The following is a 19,215-nucleotide window of genomic DNA, read 5'->3' on the forward strand; positions in this document are numbered from 1 at the left end:
GCGCAGCTGCACTGGCACTGGAAAATTGGATAGGACTGGGCCTTTAGTCAGAATTGCCCACCTTATATCTATCTGATCAGCAATCAAGAATCCTATCCCAGGAATCAGTCCCAGAAATGTTGGTTAGGTTCCAAAGATCCATAGGAAAGCAGCTTCTGTGCTTCCAAAGAATCTTTGGGCATGTGCATTGAAACACTGGTTCTCCACATAACCAATAGCTGCCCTTGAAACTCCCATCAGTTTCAACTGTACAGTAGCTTGTGACATGTTGGGGCAGGTCTGCTTTCCCAACCAAAACACCAACAGCCCTGCTAGGTGTGCCCCCAGGTTGTCTAAAATAGCAATTTCGATCCTAGTCTTTGAGACTTTCATCCAGTCCAAGTGTTGAGCTGGAATGAACTGTGACTCTCATTCCTGTGAAAATTATCCAGCTCTAGAGAGTATCTTAAGGACTTTTTAACGGTTAGAGTGGTTATAGATTTTACTAAGCAAGAGCTCAAATTAAAATTGTTAAGCTTGCATAAACGAAAGTTACATATCTATCTCTTTTTTAGCTGCTGCTGCTACTTATGATGATGGTGAGAAAAGAGCATGCAAGGATCTGCAAGAAACTACCTCATATAAAGGAGTGACTGAGTCTGTGAGTACTGAATAGAGGTCATGCCGCATTAGGAGAAAACTTAAGGGAAAGAAAGCCCCATGGAATTCAGTGAAATTTCCTTCTGAGTAAACATGCATCTGATTGTGCCACTCAGAACATGTGGACATCTGCTATTTGAATGGAAGGAGTGCCTGTCTGTTCTCATAGACCAGTGACTTTGTCTGTTTTTAAATTTGTTGGTTCTGTTTTTCAGCGTGTCATTGCTTTCTACAGAATCAGCAATTGGTCCCTTAAAAAAATTATAGTAAATTTTTATTTTATCCATGATAAATGAGCCTTTTATTGTGACTCTGCATCCTTTTTCTAAAAATGAGGGCTATCTATAAAATCCTGTTTTTCTTAGGGTGGCTGCTGGCTGCAAGTCAATCTTGCAGCTGCCCCATGAGATCTTCATGGTATGGTGGCTTGGCAGCCCCATACAGTCCCTGGTGTCTATGGGAGTGGGGAGAGATGTGTCGATACTAAGTACTCTTGGGTACTCCTTCTCGTGCAGTTTTTTTGAGCAGTACTAAAGTACTTTACTCTCTATTATAATTCTGTAATGGCATTTGGCAAGTATGCAAGTGTCCCAGTTCCTAGGTCACAAATGACAAAATCATGGGGTCTTTTCATTTGTTTGCTTAGGATATAATGGTGGCTGTTCATCCTTTGGAAAAAGGCACAACTATTGCTGAACAGGCTGATGTGCAGCCAAACAGGTATGCCTTGATTGTTTTGTTCTGTTCCTAGCTCTGTATATAAACAAGATGTTGAAATCAACACAAATGCAAATTGCTTCCAGTTAGTACTATTAGGACTATTGTCATCATATGTACTATTTTTCTCAAACCATTACATGTTTCATTTCTAGGGACTTGTATAAGAAACCTGATAACATGCTGAAGGAAATGGATAAAGATATTGATGAGAAAAGTATCAGTGTGAAGTAGGTCTTCCCTTTCTGCCTTTTTGTTATGCAAATCCTGAATGAATGTCTTGGACTACAAAAACCAAATCAGAATGTCAAGATGTTTATAACCCTCAAGAATAATAGCTATTTAAATGCTGGATTTTAATGGTCATCTGGTTCATTGAAACTTACCCTGTTTCTTCTCCTTTTTCTTGTTCTTGTTACAATTATTTATGTTTAGTTTTGGTTCTGACAGAGAGCAGGGGAGGAACAGATGGGTTTACTATCGAGTTGTTCTCTATTTTGTTATGTATATTTGAATGATTCAATAAACTTTTCATATTAAAGAGCTGCCAAACTTTAGGCCTGTCACTTTTTCTCTCAACTCAGCCTGTGGAGAGGCTGTTTTGATGACCAGTGAAAGTCTGAGTGTATATAACTGTCTGATGTTTTTGGAGAAAAATTGTGATGGAAATGTAGCACGATCATGACTAAAGCCTGAATAAATTGGTCTACAAAATTGTATTTAAAAATTGATTTGTATGTTTTCAGGCTTCTACAGTTTTTAAATCCGGATCCTTTGAAAGTGGTTGATGAACAGGACGAGATCAAGGTACTTTCAAGAAGTTTACTACTTTTTCTTTAAGGGCAAAAGAGTTTCGTTCTCTCTTAAGTGCTAGCTCCATATAACCAGATGAGTTCCACCAAATGTTGTCTGAATAAAATTTAATAGATACTACACAATAGATATCAGAAATTGTATCTATAAATTTATTTCAGCCTCCAGTTAAAGTTATCCGTGTCCTACAGCTGCTAATTTTTTCTTCTGATCAACAGAAAGTTTATGCATCAGCATATAGCTGTGAAGCAATATGAGGTTACATGAGGAGTTGATAACCAAAGATTATAGTATTCAGCTCTTCTATAAACTCAGGATTCAGAGTCCCAGTGCACTGCGCTGATATTCACAAGATTCCTTTAGGGATGTTTTTGAAGAGTATGTAGACTTTATGGCGCTTCCTAAAGGAGAAGAAAATGTAGAAAATATTTGTTGTGTCACAGAACGTTTGTTGCCTGCTTTTATATATACTCTTTACAGTAGTCTTCTTATGAGCCTTTTTCCTTCTAGGAGTTGCAGTTGAACATCAGTGCTCACCTTCCTATTGTTCTTAGTAATAAAATAGAACCATGCTCATCTCTTGAAATGGCACCACTTTTTCCAGCTCTGAAAAAGGTAATATTTGCTATTTTGCTGTGTATAATGTGATGGATCATATCTCTGAAAGCATTTTATTGAATACAGACATTATCTCAAACAGATAGTCATGTTCATATTCTGCAAGGAACTATTGTAATGATGAAAACATACCAGTACTCCTCCTCACTCCCCTTCTTCCCTCCTTCATGCGTGATGGGAGAGGGGAGATTCAAAGCTTCCTCTTGTGGTTGTGCATAAACTGCAGCTTCTTATTACATCCAAATTCAGAGAGCTGTTAACCCAAAAATGAGCACTTCAAACCATGGTTGGTTGTGAATACAGCTGTTACGCAGGACCCTTGCACAGCTAACTTCCACGTGCAATGTTCCAATGGGAATGTAGGCATTATTCTGATCATGTTTGTTTCACTGCTAGGCACTTGTTACATTGTCTCATCCCTAGCTGATGCTCCCACCCCTCTGCATAAAGTGGTGTTCAGAATTCTGCATGTGAGACATTGTGCTGTCTGTGTCACACATCTTTGAAAACCTCCTGGGCTGTAATCTACTGAGGCCATTGTAGAACTAAACTTGTGGGTAGTGGTTTCCTTCGTGTTTCCAGCATTTGCTCTCAATGCCGATGGATCAAGTTGCTTTATTAACCTGAAAGCACTGCGGTATAGATTCTAGTATAGTTGCTTTTGATCACAGCCCTAATGCTATCTTCTTGTAAGTAAATGCATAACCATTTTATGCCTTTTTCCCCCTGTAGGAGCTCCTACGGAAGCGGTTCCTTGGTCCAAACCATATACAGTCTTATTCCTGGCCACCAATAGCTCGTGGGTGTGATTCAGTTATCATTTCTACTGAAAGTGACCCACTGCTATATCTTCTGCCAATTCTAACATTTTTGCAATCACGAAATTGCTACGTATCCTTGCCAGCAAGGAATGGAGTGAGTATACTATTGGGTCTATGCTTGGGCACCTTTAGAAACATAGGGTGTGTTTAAACACTAAATACAGGTTATTCTTTCTGTGGCTGCTTTGTTGGCTATGAGTTCACCTCCCAATGGGAGGAATGTGATGACTCTGTGTTGATCAGAAGGCAGCGTTCTAAAGAATAGCGCTAGTCGTGGCATGAGGAAGCATGTGTTTTAGCCTCTAATCAGATTAAGTACATCATAATTGCCCCTTAGTGGCCTGTGGAGGAGTGGTAACATGGTGGGGTTAAGCTCTATCAGTTGCATGTCCAGGTGGGTACGGAAACTGAGCTTTTGAAAGATTACCATATAAGTTCAGGAAATCTGATTTGGGGCTGGAGATGAGCAATCTAGGACTATCAAGTTACAAGACTCCTTGATGAACATGTCATGAAAGATCCCATGGGTTTCTGTGGGTGAAACGAGATTTTAAAAGATGGGTCATAGGATCCTATGTATTTTTCAACTCTTATCTTTCATTTGTTCTCTGTCTGTCTGCCTTGCTGTCATTGTGATCATGCATTTAACCTCTTGGTGCTGCACTTTAAGCAACCTCAAGACTAGCAACTGACCTCTCCTTTCTCTTTCAAACCTCCTTCCCTCCTCAAGCATCTGCAGAAGCCGTTGTGTCAGCCTAGGATGGGCAGCTATCCTTTAGACTGCCTCGTAACATGCTCCCTCAGACAACTAGTCATGGCTCTCTTTTTCTGCTTTCTTCCATACAGTCAGCTGTGACTTGAGCAGGGGCCTCCAAACTATGGCCGGAGGTACACCAAGAAAATAATTGCAGGCACAGTGATGGGTGAAGTCTTACCATTCTGCTCCGCCACCTCCTGTCTTCGCACTCGGTCTTTGCAGAAACTCTTGCCAGTCAGCCACTTCTGCTGCCATTCACCCCAGAAGCTCCACGCCCCAGGAAACTGTTGCCCAGTGAGTTTCCGAGACATTTGAGTGTGAATATAGGAAGTGGCAAGCTTCATCACTGTAGCGCCCAAGGAGATTTTCTCGTTGCACCAGATCCAGCCCACAGGCCATAATTTGGAAGCCCCTGGGTTAGAGCTTACCTAGCCATTGGGTTTACTTTTAAGACCCCTTTTGCACCCCACTTCCATTTGAAATTACTTGGTCTTGCAACCTAACCCTGTGATCCCTGCAACACTTTGCACCCAGATCAGCAGAAAATGATAGGTAAACTTGGTCCTTGGTACAGCCTCGCCAGTGATCCCCAGTCCCCCTGCCTTGGTTTCATGTGCTGTCAAATAGATGAGACGCTTAATTATCTTTTTCTACAATGTGTGTGAGAGTGAGAATTTTTAGTTTTCTGTTAGAATGCTTAGGGCTTAGTCATATGAATGGCTAGAGAACATTGTACTGCCTCTTATTTTTTAAATCCCCTTCCCTGTAATTATAAAATTAATTCCCGTAATAAAATTCTGTTGTTGCACAATTTACCCTTTTCTCAGTCTTCCTTCCCTGCTGAACAGTTGAGCTGTGCCATTGACCAATGAACACATTTACCCAACTCACAAAATAGATTCCCATATGTGCATATGTTGTGCATGTTCTGAAAACCACATCCAGTAGATGTGTGAGGGAAACCTCACAGAAAAGGGGCTCTTATAAACGATGGTATAGTCAATTTTCTTTCTTTCTTGACTTGAGCTTTAACACAAATTAGACCAGTTGTTTTGTCTGAATAATGAATTACATTTTTTTACAAATCTGTTCTTAAGCTTCTGACTCAAAACTGTATTTCTGATACAAAGATGTATAAACTATTGTATTCTTATGTGTATCTAGCCACTAGCATTAGTCATATGTCCTGGTCAGAAGAAAGCGGAACAAGTGTTTGAATTATTGGAAATACATAGTCATTGTTCCAGGCCTCTTCACCCGATATTGCTCTTGCTAGGAATGAAGAAGGAAGAAATCAAGAATTTTAGGCTTCCAAGAGGATGTGAGGATAACTTGTTTGTTTATATTGAAAACATGAATGAGTAAAGCTAGGTTGTAGGCTGCAGCTATATTTTGATCACAGTCCTATTCATGTGATATCCAATCATACAGAAGTACTCATTTGTTTAAAATAATCTCGCATATGAATGGTAAAATTAGTTTGGACAGTCTTGCTGGTCCAAATGAAAAAGTTAATTAAGAAAAAAGTGTTTTTAATGTGATAGGCTGTATTAAGCCCAAGGATTTTCTCTCTAACATGTCAGTATGATGAAACAGCAGTTTTTTAAGTAGTGGTTTCAAAACTCTGTTCAGGATCTGCACAACTACTTGTGCCTACTACAGGCACATTGCTTTACATTGTTTTAAAAATGATTGTTGAAGTTGTTGGATTGTGACAAAAATTAGATTTTGTGTTCCCTTAGCATGTTTTCATGTTCTTCAAATCAATGCAGCTCTTTATAATTTGCTGATAATGCAACTTAAAGAGGCTTATAAATAGCCACACTCCTGGTAATGGAGTAGGAATTGATCATGCAGAGAAGCTCTTGTAAACTGCGGCTTGTGTGTTAAATCTTAGGTTATCTTGTTTGTTTAGCTTACAATTTGGCTAACATAGGTATGGGTGTGACAGCTAGTAACTGGCGGTACTTGCATGGCTGAAATTTAAATGAAAACATTCAATGACAACTCTCCTTCTTATATAGGCGAGTTCATTGTAACAACCCCACATAGCCTTGTGCGGCTGCTTGAATACAACAGTTTCCTGTTCCTTCGGCTATGCCACCTTGTGTTTGATGAGGTTGAGATACTGTTCTCTGAAGCCAGCAAACAAGTGAGTGCAGCTTTTTATTGTGTAATTGACATGTTTTTCTATGTACAGTCTAAACCTCTTAAAAATAGCCGATAACTGACCTCTCCTTTCTCTTTCAAACCTCCTTCCCTCCCCAAGCATCAGCAAATGCTGTTGCCAGCCTTAGGTGGCAGCTATTATTGGCCACCTCACAACATGCCCCCGTCTCAGAAAATCAGTTACAACTCACTTTCTATGCTTTCTTCCTTGTTGGCCAAGCCAAATTGGCTCTTATGAACTGCTAAAAATATAATTGAAGTTGTTGGATTGTGACAAAATATAGATTTTGTGTTCCCTTTGCATGTTTTCATGTTCTTCAAATCAATGCAGCTCAAATGACCCAAATATGTTCATATGACCCAAATATGAACTGCTAAAACGTGATTCATTTTCCTCAGGGATTGTTTGGCCACAAGGATGGGCAGGAAGGGGAAAGAGAAAAAGAGAGTAGATGTGGAGTTAGGAAATGTTTATGCTGATATTTTGAATCAAATAGCCAATTTTTTTCAAAATAGCAACTTCACATCCCTCGATTCCTGTTGGTGATATTCTGCTGAGGGTGGACATTTGATTTATGTATTTCAGTTGTTTAACAGCCTGGCAAGCATTAGTTCGAGAAACCATTTTGACTCTGGCATGAGCCTTCTGCCACTACATTTGCTCTTGGGTCATATAACAGCAAGCTTGAACCTGAGGATGGAACATTGACTTTAGAATTTAAGAGTGGCAGTAGTAGTGAAACACTTTATTTTTCAGTGTTTAAAATAGTTACAGATGCCAAAGCTTTGGCATGGCTCAAGGAAATGTTGGAACTAGACAAGACTCGACTGGAAAATGTAATGACCTAAGGTCCCCATTTCTTGGTCTCTGTATCTTGGACGAAAATGCCAGATTGTTGCAGTTTGGACCTATCTATTTGTAATCCTGCATAGTATGAGTGGAGCTCTCTTATGTTCTGTTCCTATCCCTTATTCTTTCCACCATATTTCATTTTTGGTGTAGTGGTAGTGGTCATTGTCATCTTCACTTAAATAGCAGACAAAATTACAGTTTAAGGCTGGAGGTAGATCAGGGTTTATTGCTAGAAGCTGTTTTGATCATATTGTTTTTTGGCAGTGGGCAAAGCTTTTTTTTAGTAAACCTCAAATTTTTAAAAAGATACATAATTTAATGATTCCTTTCCAACACCATCTCTAGCATTGCTTGTAGACAGATGAAAAAGATAATGATGCAGTCCAATTCTCCTTTTTATAGATGTTTAATATTTTAGAGCATTACAAAAACCTGAATGTTGAAGAGAGAGAATTTGCACCGCGGCAGATAGTTGCTGTTGGAAACCACTGGAACAAAAATATACACTTCTTAACCAAAGAATACATGAATGATCCGTATATTGTGATTACGTCCGTGGAGGAAGCGGCCATTTACGGGAATGTGCAGCAGGTGAAAGATTTAGTTTCTGGTTTTATGTGTGTGACTTTTTCAGTCGGTTGGAAGAAACCTTGTAAATCTTGAGATGCAGCTAGACTGACCTGGGAAAGTGCTTGTAGTCAGACAAGCAAAGCATTACTTTAAATCTGTTTTAGCCTTTAGATTGTGTTGCCTATCCTTTTGATCTAGTAAAATTGACAGCTTCATACTACATCTGACGTAGGTGGTACAGGTGTGCCTTGAGTGTAACCGAATCTGTACATTGCTTCAAATACTGGACTTCAGTCCTATTGATGCTCAGAAGACGTTGATTTTCACCAGGTCGATAGAAGAAGCAGATATTGTTTATAAGGTATTTTTTTTCTAAAAACAAATTTTAGGAGAAACAGATGTATTTTTGTGTGCTACGAATGGATGATTGATCATTAAATAAGTTTAATAGAAGTAAGATTGTTGGAAAAGGAAGCGCCCTTCCCCAAATTAAAGGATAAATACACAGGCAGGGAATTTGATGAAAGGTTTCCAAGTGGAAGAGCAATAAAGAGATGAAAACATCTTCTGTCTGCTGAACAGCAAATGGGGTCTTGGCTTGTTCAATAGTGTGGTGGTCATACTGTTCCACTGTGCACTGTTAAAGGGTAGATACTATTAGCTTTAGGATTCATACGGTGGTTGGGCAAAGTAGTGATTGGAGAGGAAATGCAGAGGCCCTGCCTTGCTCTTTTGCCAAGGCTTATTTGCCATTATCCCTCCTGTTGTCTGGACGGTCTTTTATCCTCTTAAAATAAAAATTAACAACTCGGTTTAGCTCCGGCTGTTCTGCTCAGCAGTAGCACGTCACTTTCCCCCCTCCTGTTTTTTTGCCTCAATTAAACATTCTTTTAAAGATACATCTTTCAGTCCAAAGATCACTGTATGTAAATTGGTGTGGGGCAAGCATAGGGTCACTGAAGTTTCACACAAAGCATTCTAGGGTGTCTGCAGACCCTTCAAGGTGTAATGTGGCATAGGCAGAGCAGGTGAAGTAAGAAAATTTGAAACACCCCCCCCCCATTCATATGCGGAGTGTTCTGCTCATGCAGTTGGATATTTGGAACTACCCCAGGGCATGTATGTTTACAGCAACCATAGAGCTGCACTTCTAAATGATGGGCAGCCCAATTCTGAGTCACCTTGTGCCCAGGGCTGCAGCAGCAGCACCAAAATGGCAACACCCCCCCCCCCATGCATGGCTGGGCAGCCATGGGTGCCTCTCAGCACCTCCTCCGGGGAAGGAGATATTCATCCCATTCCCCCAAGTAAGGTAAGAAGCCCTGCAATGGGGCTACTCAACTCTGCGCCAGCTATTTAGCTGGTGCAGAGTAAAGGAGTCCCGTGTCTGACCAGGAGACCCAACACAGGGCTTTAGATCTGGCAGAGCTTATCTCCATCACTCACCCTACTACCTCCCCCACCACACCTTCCCTCCACCTCCTCCCACCCTGGAATGCCTTTTTCTCCGTCACAACTTACCTCTGCACTGCACGGAACACGAGGTGGCAATCCACCAGCCCCCAACTGGTGCTGGTCCACAATGGGCTTGCGCCAAGCCTGCAGCTGACTGTCGCAGGCATACTTTATGGCATGTTTGCAACAGTGTGAACCAGCGCACATCATTCACGACCTGGTTCTGAGATGAGTGAAAGAAGCTACAAAATCAGAGCCCTGGTCCACCTTGTTCAGTATTATCTGCCCTGCCTGGCTGCAGCTCTGCAGGATTTCAGATGAGTTTTTCACAGTTCTATTTAAAAATTGGGATAGTGCTGTGATAGGAATGAAACGCTGCAAAACTGGGTCACTAAGTAGTGTTTCCAATACCATACTTACTAGCATAGGCGTAACTAGAAGCCCCATCACTCAGGGCAGTGATGTCTAATGTCATCACTTCTGGGTTCTCCCTGGAGAAGGTGTCACTGGCAGCTTCACGCCCCCCTTCCTTCTCCTGTGGAGGTTCCCCTTTTGAAGGAACGCCCCTTCAAGGGGGAGCCTCCACAGGAGGGCTTGAAGCTGCCACAGCTTGCGCCCTCTCCAACCATATGCAACAAAAGGCAGTCACTTTCAGCTTCTCTCTGGAGGAGAAGGTGCTGGCGACTTCACACTTCTCTTGGCATAGTGCCCTGGGCAGATGCCCCTCAGGCTGTACCCTAGTTACACTGTGCTTCTAGGTCCAGTAGAGGCAACATTTTCATCAGAGATATGGGTGGGGGGCTTGAATTGACATGGCAGGATATAAATCATCTCAGTATATATCCCAAATGTATTTTGACTTAAGTGAGAAAGTATTGGCATGTCAGAGGTTTACAGTGCAGATGTGCATGTCTACTCAGATGTGAGCTCCTGTGAATTCATTTGGATTTGCTCTCAGCTAAATATGCGGGTCTGCAACTTTAATAAACTTAAATTGTAGAATATTTAATATAAACATATTAAACTTTGGTATTCTATATACTTAAACATGTTTCTTGTAGAATTTCTATCATTATAAGCATCTTTTTGACACTTATACAGTATTTTGCACAATGGTGCAATTTGTGTGAGTGTAGTGTATTTTAAAATTTAATTTAAAAAGAAATGAATGTTTGTTGCAAGCTCTCATTCAAGCAGTGTATTAAACTGAGTTGTGCTGGAGCTGGAAAATCTTGAATTTATGTACTGGTGCTCCAATACAATAAAAAGTGTGCTTCTGTTCTTCAGTAATTGTAATTTTGGTTTTTTTGTAATCCATGTTATTTGAAACCCTTCTTATTTTTGTAATCAGGCAGTGGAGAGCACTTCATTATTTTGCCTGAAAGCGCACTCAGGAATTGGGTTTTATTTTGATCATGTTGCAAAGCAATGGCACAAAACAATTAGCTCTGGCACACACATTGTGTTAGGTAAGTGTGTTGTTCACCTTAGGAGTTTCTTTTTGAGCTTCTTAGTCAAACTTCAAAATCCCAGATACTCCCAATTTCCTAGTCATGGTTTGACTGTCTGGTTAATACAACATTGGACTTCTTCAGGCTGCATGAGTTTCAAACAATTCATTGTATGTGCTAGTAAAAAATCAGGAGTAACGTTAATTTCTCTGAGGAAATAAAGAGGGAGAAATCTGTGGAACAGCTATTGATTGTTCACCCTTCTGATGTCCTATGTTCTGTTTTATAGTTTCTCTATTTCCTATGTGCTAATTTTATGTGAAGGATGGGACAGAAATATAGTGTTGCTTTTTTTCCTCTCGCAAAGAGTCTGGCCAGCGTCTTTTAACAGGAAAGTGACTTACAGGATTGTTCCCATAGCTTAAAAATTCAGAAAATGTGATGGAGCCCTTGCTACTTAGACTATAGAATGTTGTGTTAACAAATATTGATGTAAAAAATTGTGTTTTTAGTGCTTGAGAAGCAGTAATATAATACCTAAGGAATGTGTTGGTTGCTTTTGAATGATGCATTTTTCTGACTTCTTTCCAGTTTTGACAGATGACTGTTTGCCAGTCCTAGGAATCACTGATGGTACACGTGTTGTTCATTTCAGCTTTCCTCCCTCTCCAAGAATCTTTGGTTCACGCTTATATAGCATGTCTGCTAACTTTGAACATTCAGTAGACAAGGTCTGTACAGCTTCTAGTTGTAAATCATTTTTGTTACTAAGAGCTGTCCTTGGGCTTGCCCCACTCTCTCTCTCTCTCTCTCTCTCTCTCTCTCTCTCTCTCTCTCTCTCTCTCTCTCTCTCTCTCAGTAAGTCCTCTCCCACCTTTTTTCTTCTCCAGCCTACCTCTCGCAGCCACCCAAATGGAATGATTTGCGTATTCTTTTGCACCCCATAGTTGTATGGAGCTCTGTTCCAGAATAGCTATGGGGATATCCACACTCTGTCAAACTCACTTCTTCCATAATGGTTTCAGTGTAATCCCCTTATTCCTAACTGAAACAAAGTCTAACTGTAACTAGACATGTGTCTACTAATGTCCATTTTTGTTCCACCTCTCTCTTCATAGAAATTTTAGATTGGTATGTTGGTTGTGGCAACTTATCTCTTAGTTATAACTCTGTAAAGCACTTTGTGAAGCAAATGTTCCATTTTTTTCTCCCAAGGTTTCTGCTCAAGTAAACAAACAATCAAAGACAAAATCCATCCTTTTATTGACTGAAAAGAATGCATGCCATGCTGTTGGAGTAGTGCGTTATTTAGAACGCACAGAAGCCAAAATTCCACCTGAGTTGTATGCTTTTACAGCTGGAGTGCTTGAGGCCAAAGAAGATAGTAAGAGTGGGAGGCCTCTCTGTTTCTACCTTAAAGTATATGGAGTTTGCACGTAAGGAATCGATAAACATTCCTTAGCTTTAGCAGCTAGTTAATCTTGTGTAATGGGTTTGTCCAATGTATAACAAGATTTTGCAAGAGTAGATACTGCTTATATGCTCATTATGCTTTGGGGTGATATCTTACTGAGAATTTTATCTGTCCATGCCTCATCTTTGATAACACAGGCTGCTTGATCTGCTCAGCAGCACAGTAACAAAATTCTTAGTGAAGAAGGTGCAAGAATTCAGCAGGCTGAAAACTTATTCTACAGAAAGTACAATCTAAATTAAAAGAAAAGATATTAAATTAAAAGCATGGAAAACTGAAAAAGAAGCCAGTATAGATTCATTGCAGATAGAAGGGTGTTAAGATGCTATGATGTGAAGCTAGGTGTCTGTATGTGGGGGGGTCAGTTGGGCTTTAATCTCTGAGGAAAAATTACTCCCAAAATGGGAGGTCCGGCAAGGGTCAGGTCAGACATTTTTTTTTTTCCACTGTTTAGAATTGGCATTGGTTTATTTGGAAAAATTGGTTCATTTTCAAAAAGGAAGATTTATTTTTGCAGAGATTTTAGAATGTCCTTTTTTATAAAAGAGTGTATTACTTTTGATGAGATTGTGTGGTTTACTTTGATTCATTCAAATAATGAAAGTGTTAAGGTTCAGTAATAAACCTGAGATAGTGACTTGGGGTCAAATGGAATGTACATGAAATTAGTTTTAAATCTTTAAGAAATCCACGCTTCAGAGCAACTTTGTCTAAATATAAAAGCATATTTAAGTGAAGGTGAGAAGGACATTTCAGTTATGCCCACATTCCCAGAATCTCTGTCAGTTTGAAAGGGAAGTTGCATTTATCATGATGGGACTGCAAAACCAGTTAGAAGGGCAGAATGAACCAGCCTCTGGGGTAGGCAAGCAAGGGACTGTCTTATTCTACCATATCTTGAGATAGAGAGGCGGCATTCCAAGTAGAAACTTAGGTGGAGGTTTCCAGGTAACCATTACTGCACTTCAAAATGCTGATGTGATTTCTGCCTAAAAATTAGCCTTCTGGCAGGAGTCCAGTAGTACCTGTAGAATCTGAGGGATGCAAGATTACTGAGGGATGCTGTGTTGTGCGCAGTTTCCAGTGTGGAGGGGGGCAGAAACCGTTGTGCTGTATGCATAGAACTTCTGCTGTGTCTGACTGATCCAGTCACTTCCAGTGCAGTCTCCCTAATGTACAGACTTAGCAGATTACTTACCCCCAGCAGTATTGAGGCTGATTGGAAAGCGGCAAAAACAGCAATGGATCCTGTAGAAATGCAGTGGACAGATGCTTCTGTGAGCATATGATAAGGCCCCAGAGGAACCGTTGATGTTTATCATGGTTCTCTAGTGTGCCCCAGTGTTCTGCTTGGGAATTGCTGCTCTGATGACTTTGTGACTGCATTCTACATTAAAAATTGTTTGGTTTTTGTTGTTCATGGAAGCCCTATGGGGGGATGGTATTGCTTAGTGCACCCTATGCTTTATTTTTCATCCCAGCCAAATGCTGTTGTTTTCTGAGTTGTGTGCAGAATGCAACAGCTGTTTGCTTCCTTTAAATAGTTCATTCTTGCCTTTTAATTTCATTGCTTAATGATCACTCAGGGAAAAAAACCGCTGTCCAGACCGACACAGAGTTAACTTAGAAATAGATTTGCCTCGACAGATGACTGAGGATACTCTGCCTACAGCTGGAAATGTAACCGTAAGTCAGTAAGCAGTGCGTGTTCAGTTTTGCATTTTAGAAACATGATATTCAGAGAAGAAATAACTAGATGGACTCGGAATAAAGTGTATTGCTGTAGGATTGCTGACTTTTCAAGGCACTGTTTCTCCACAATAATCGCAGTATATCATTAGCAGAATTGTTTTCTTTTAAGAGGCATTTCACAAGAATTTTCTTCCTTATGCCTGTTTGTCAGCAGAGGTAAACCAGGATAGTCCAAATATCACTGTGCTCCCTAAACAAGAAACTAAAATATCTGAAGGTTTTGAAAGTTTAGAAACAAATTGTGTAAGATTCGGTTATTGGTAGACTACCTCCCTTGGCCACTCAGTTTGCCCTCTCCTTCCCCAGATTGATCAGGTGGCCTGGGGTATGCTGGGTTCATATCAGTATGCTCGTTAGTTTACTTTATCCCCATGGAAAGTCAAGCTGAATACTGTGTTCTCCCCAGAACACAACAACCAAGTTGGCTTTGAAAAACTATCTCCTGTGTTTAAGAAGGGCATACAGGCCCAGGAAGTCTTTTCTTTGATAGAGGAATTACTGTGGACAAAGAATTCTTAAAGGAAATTGATCTTGGCTGTACAATGAGGAAGGATAAATTCTTTTTGGAAATTGTGCTACCAAAGGAGCTCAATGATCAAAATCATCTCGGGCAGTGATTCCCAAATGTTTTAGCACCAGGACCCACTTTTTAAAATGACACTCTATCAGAACCCACCTAGGTTTACCAGACTTTTTGAAAAGGGGATCTAGAAAGAAATAATATTTATTTATAAGTAGTAATAACCAGAAAAAGATTCTCAGATATTAATCTCCCTATATTTACAGAAGCTTGCAAACTGCAGGAGCTGAGCTCTTTGCAGGGTAATTAACAGCTACAGTATCTGATTTTTAGAATAGCCTCAGGGCTTGAGCCAATTATCTGATCTTTCCATCACCCTTTGGCAACCCACAAAAAAAAGTCATGGCCCACCAGTGGGTCCCAACCCACAGTTTGGGAACCACTGATCTAGGATAAGCAGAAGTGTTTTGCATAAGGATCTGTGATTCTACTAAGACCAGGGTTGGGAACCTGGGTTGCAAAAATGTGTGATTTGGGGTGACTCGGCGACTCATGAGTCATGCATGTGGAAAAAGACTAGAATCAGGGACCCCCTGACTCAGCACTTGTCCCCACTGCCTGTGTCTCGGTGTGCTTGCTTACAGTCATAATTCTGACTAGGCGAGCAGCAGGAAAGTTCCAACCAGGAGACAGGAAAGGCTGAAATGAATGGGGAGGGGCAGGGCTGGGCTCTTTTTTCCCTTCTCTGAACAAAAGGAAGGAATGGGTGATCATTGGATAAAAAATGGGCGTTCTGGTATTTTCATTGGCTGAGCAGGAAGAGGAGCTAAGGGAAGTTATTGTCTTATGATAGGTTTCAGAAGCGTGGGGGGAGGCAGTTCATAGTGATCGGGCGTTTCACTGCATGGCTGCTGTGAGGAGCTCCATTGTTACTTGGGCGGAGGAAGCCTCACTGAATGACTGACTGAAGTGAGACTACTTCTGAGTAGGGCTGCAAAGGATCCAGTTGTTCTGATAAGCCTTGCAGCTGCTGCTTGTGACCCTCCTCCCTCTTGCTGCCTCTGTCCCCACTGTCGCAGTCCCTCCCACCGGTCCTGCACTGTTTACAGATGAGCAGGGACATCAGGGAGTGAGTAAAGAGAACTCTCTCATACTACCCCTTGGTAGCAGCCCTGTTTTTTCCACAGTGTGCTTTTTTTAAGAGAGGGAACTCAACTTGAGTCCTTTAGAGTCACTAAAGGATGACTCGGCGACTCGGAAAGTGCCCCCATTTCGAGTCAAGACATGGGAGCAGTGACTTGGTGACAACAGCTCGAGTCAAGCTATGCTGAGTTTTCTCATCCCTAACTAAGACCCTTTGTACCTCCAATTCTCTCATATCCTGTAACATCCCTGAGGTTACTCCAACCTTTGGGATCAGCTATGGGAGGTGTGCTTATGGCTGCAGCAGGGGAAGAACAGGAAAGCTTCATCCTAAGAGCAGGGCACCTGCTGCTTGCATTTTATTAGTGTTGACCTAGGAAGGTGATTTGAAGCTTTCGTTATTTCTGGCGTAGTGTTGAAAACATCTATATGATGATGTGCGTTAATCAACATGATACAGACTGTACTTTCAGACTGAGGACCAAACGAGACAGATTCATTTGCTTCAACCTTTCTGTTTCAATGATGTAGAAGGTGGAACTGGGGAAGATTTTAAGAAGCAAAAAGAGGCACCTGAGAGGGGGACTGAAACCAGTTGGTGAAGCCAAAAGACATCATTTTCTTCCCCCTGCAAGAACTCATGGCAGCAAAGCAAGGAGTGGCCAGTAGGCAACAGCAGTCTACTCTGTCTTTCTGGCCTGGAAAGCAGGAGGGTTTGGGGGTTGGGTTGCAAACAAAGATGGGCTCTGTTCACTCATCCTGGATGGTGGGGTGAGAACAACAGGTCTGGAAGGGTCGTAGGATTGTTGGACTTGTGCTCCTCCTAAGAAAAATCAGGCAGCATTGCTCAGATGTATACACTGAACAATTATTATGTATCAATCTCAATAAAGTTTGGCAGGAAATGGAAGAGAAGGGAAGGAAAAACTACACTTTCTCTGGAAGGGTTTCTGATTTGCTGCCAGAACAGCCTGCCTGGTGTCAGGCACAAGTGCAGGGGAAACAAGCTGAATACTGAGCAAGTGAGGTAGTAGCTGTGATAATCTGAGTGATTGATGCTCTGTAACCTTACTGGGTTCCATAGCTGCCCACAGCACACTATTCCAGTGAACCCCCCGTCCCCAAAGAAAGCTTGTGTTGTTACAGATAAAGGAAAGGACACTAGATAACTGCCTGGTGGAGTTTATTAGTAAATTAATAAACACTAATCTTTCTTTTGCCTTGTTAAAACTTTGGCTGCCTAATGCAGTCTCTAAAAGTAAGTAGTATATCAGGCTGGCTGATGATGAATCTTCAGGGTACTGAATGCAAGGAACCCCACCTAAGCTAAAGCTAACCTGAAGCTATCTGGTAATGAAAATACTTATTGGAAACTCTGAGAACAGCCTCCCCCCGCTTGTCCCCGTTTCCTGCTTGCAAAACCTACTTGTCCCTATGGGGGAAAATGGTTGCTCTTGTCCCCCTTCTTCCCTCCCTCTCCCGGAGATGTATCCTTCATGCAATGGATGTTTGGGGGGGACCAGCCTTGCTGACTGGATTCTGTGCAGAACTCAGGTAAAACTGATACTTTTCGCAGAATCCGCTACAAGTTCTGCATCAGGAGATCCTGCAGATTTTTTGGAGAGGAAACCAAAAAAGTTAACCCTTTTGCTCCACCTCCCAGCCCATCTCTGAACATAGCGTACCCTGCTGCTTGCTTCTGCCAGCCGTGCCAGAAATGACTTCCTGGATGACCGCAAGAGGTTTTTGCAGGCAAGGCGGAGGCAATGCATCCCGTGTCTGTTGGCAGGCAGCTAGAGTTGTCGAGTCGATGGCGAGTCATGAGTCTGGCCCTTGACTGGGGTGTTCTTCCACACACAGGACTCAAGTGTACATGAATCAGTGAAAAATGTTTTCACAACTCAAACTTGAGTCAAATGACTAGAGTTCCTATCCCTGGTTTCAGGCATCCATTTAAATCCAGTGACTTGTGAAAGTTTTGTATTCTCTAATTCCTTGAAATGTGCAGTGCTCCTTTTTTGTATGTTTGCTTTTTCAGATCCTTCCACTTTTTATTGTGAGTGCCACAAACTACTTTGGGCGCATAGTAGGTAAACAAAAGGATCTCTATGCAACTTTTGCAGAAGAAATGAGCGAGTATTATAAGAGAGCCAGCAATCGTGTCTCTGTTGACACAGTGGAGAAGCTAGCGGTGTATGGATTACATGAAGAAAAGTCTTTTCACAGGTAGAAAATTTCATTTTGTTCTGCAAAAAATTGCAGTGCCAGTGGAACCACTCAGGCCCACATAAGCAGAGGTACAATTACCAATGTAAAGGGTATGGTTTCATCCTTGTACATCTTCAATCTAATTCTGCTCAAATTGCTTTGTAAGAAGCAATTTCTTTGTTCATGTTCCCTGCTACTCTTTCTAAATGACTGTATGTTTGTATGGAATAGCTGGGGAAGCACAGCCAAAATGTTTAACATGAAAATAACAACTTGTGCTAGATTGATAGGGTTGTGGGGAATTGTTTCTTATGTCAAATGTTGTCGAACAATTGTTTGATTAGTTGCCCAAGAGATCACATAGTCTCAGTTAAGCACAAGATATCGTATGTGATGCCATGAAGTGGAGGGGTTGCATGTCACAAGGAGTGCTGATTTGCAGTTCGATATCTGAAATAAATTGTGATTAAGAATATTTATACACTGTACTGCTTTTCAGCAAAAAGTTGTTAACAAAGCAGTTTCATAGCTAACAAATTTTGTGACAAAACACATCATTTGGCCTTCTGGGTGGGGTGTGTATGTTGTAAACAGCAGCTACGGAAACCTCCCCAATCAAAAGAATGACTGTGCTGTGAAAAGGGGGGGTTAACCCTCCATAGTTCATATTGGGGAGACGGCTGCCTTTTACTTATACACACGTGAAATGGAACATCAAACAGCTTGTTTAAAGTCTTATCTAGTTTTGATTCCGTTATGTGCTTCAGAGATATTTCTGTCTCCTGCGCTGCAGCTTAGAGGTTTCAAGTGGACGATCGTTTCCTTAAACGATGAACTTTTTAAAGGACCACTTAAACTTCTTGCTTTGTTTGTTTTATTTAATTTTAGCTGTTCAAATGCCCTTTTTTCCATTCTCTCAAAGGGTTCAAGTGTTGGAAGTGGCACCAAAAGAAGAGAGTTGTCTGTTTCATACTGTTCAAATCAAGTATATAGATGAGGGCAGAGCTGGTCAAGTTCAAAATTATCATTTGCTTAAGTTGCCAGAAAAATTTCAAGCTTTACCCCCTCAGGCTGTGGAATTTATTGTTTGCAGGGTTAAACCCATTGATAATGAAATAGAGTGGAATCCAAAAGTAAGTGTTCGGGGTGCTTCTCTCTTTCTTTATCTGTCTCTGTGAGCAAGGCTCAGGGCCAGTAAACTTTTTTTTTTAAAATCTAAACCTTTTTCCAGAAGCTGTGCGGAACTATCTTGCTT

At 41.2% G+C, this 19,215-nt stretch overlaps 1 protein-coding gene across 7 annotated transcripts in view; it reads left to right on the forward strand.

The window, feature by feature from the left end:
* The window catches only part of TDRD12 (tudor domain containing 12), a 36,855-nt gene that overhangs the window by 9,202 nt on the left and 8,438 nt on the right, over positions 1 to 19,215 (forward strand). For 5 of the 7 annotated variants that reach the window (XM_066637777.1, XM_066637778.1, XM_066637780.1 and 2 more), the window contains 16 exons: positions 555 to 640; positions 1,286 to 1,359; positions 1,512 to 1,586; positions 2,103 to 2,163; positions 2,680 to 2,784; positions 3,520 to 3,702; positions 5,530 to 5,686; positions 6,390 to 6,517; positions 7,790 to 7,978; positions 8,190 to 8,318; positions 10,764 to 10,881; positions 11,455 to 11,594; positions 12,079 to 12,299; positions 13,924 to 14,023; positions 17,791 to 17,978; positions 18,883 to 19,093. In XM_066637777.1, the coding sequence (XP_066493874.1) occupies positions 555 to 640; positions 1,286 to 1,359; positions 1,512 to 1,586; positions 2,103 to 2,163; positions 2,680 to 2,784; positions 3,520 to 3,702; positions 5,530 to 5,686; positions 6,390 to 6,517; positions 7,790 to 7,978; positions 8,190 to 8,318; positions 10,764 to 10,881; positions 11,455 to 11,594; positions 12,079 to 12,299; positions 13,924 to 14,023; positions 17,791 to 17,978; positions 18,883 to 19,093 (2,165 nt within the window). The remainder of the gene's footprint in view (positions 1 to 554; positions 641 to 1,285; positions 1,360 to 1,511; positions 1,587 to 2,102; positions 2,164 to 2,679; positions 2,785 to 3,519; positions 3,703 to 5,529; positions 5,687 to 6,389; positions 6,518 to 7,789; positions 7,979 to 8,189; positions 8,319 to 10,763; positions 10,882 to 11,454; positions 11,595 to 12,078; positions 12,300 to 13,923; positions 14,024 to 17,790; positions 17,979 to 18,882; positions 19,094 to 19,215) is intronic. The other 2 variants (XM_066637779.1, XM_066637782.1) reach the window with 2 other exon arrangements.

This window comes from Tiliqua scincoides, chromosome 9 (assembly GCF_035046505.1).
Source record: "Tiliqua scincoides isolate rTilSci1 chromosome 9, rTilSci1.hap2, whole genome shotgun sequence".
Classification (NCBI taxonomy): Eukaryota; Metazoa; Chordata; class Lepidosauria; order Squamata; family Scincidae; genus Tiliqua; species Tiliqua scincoides.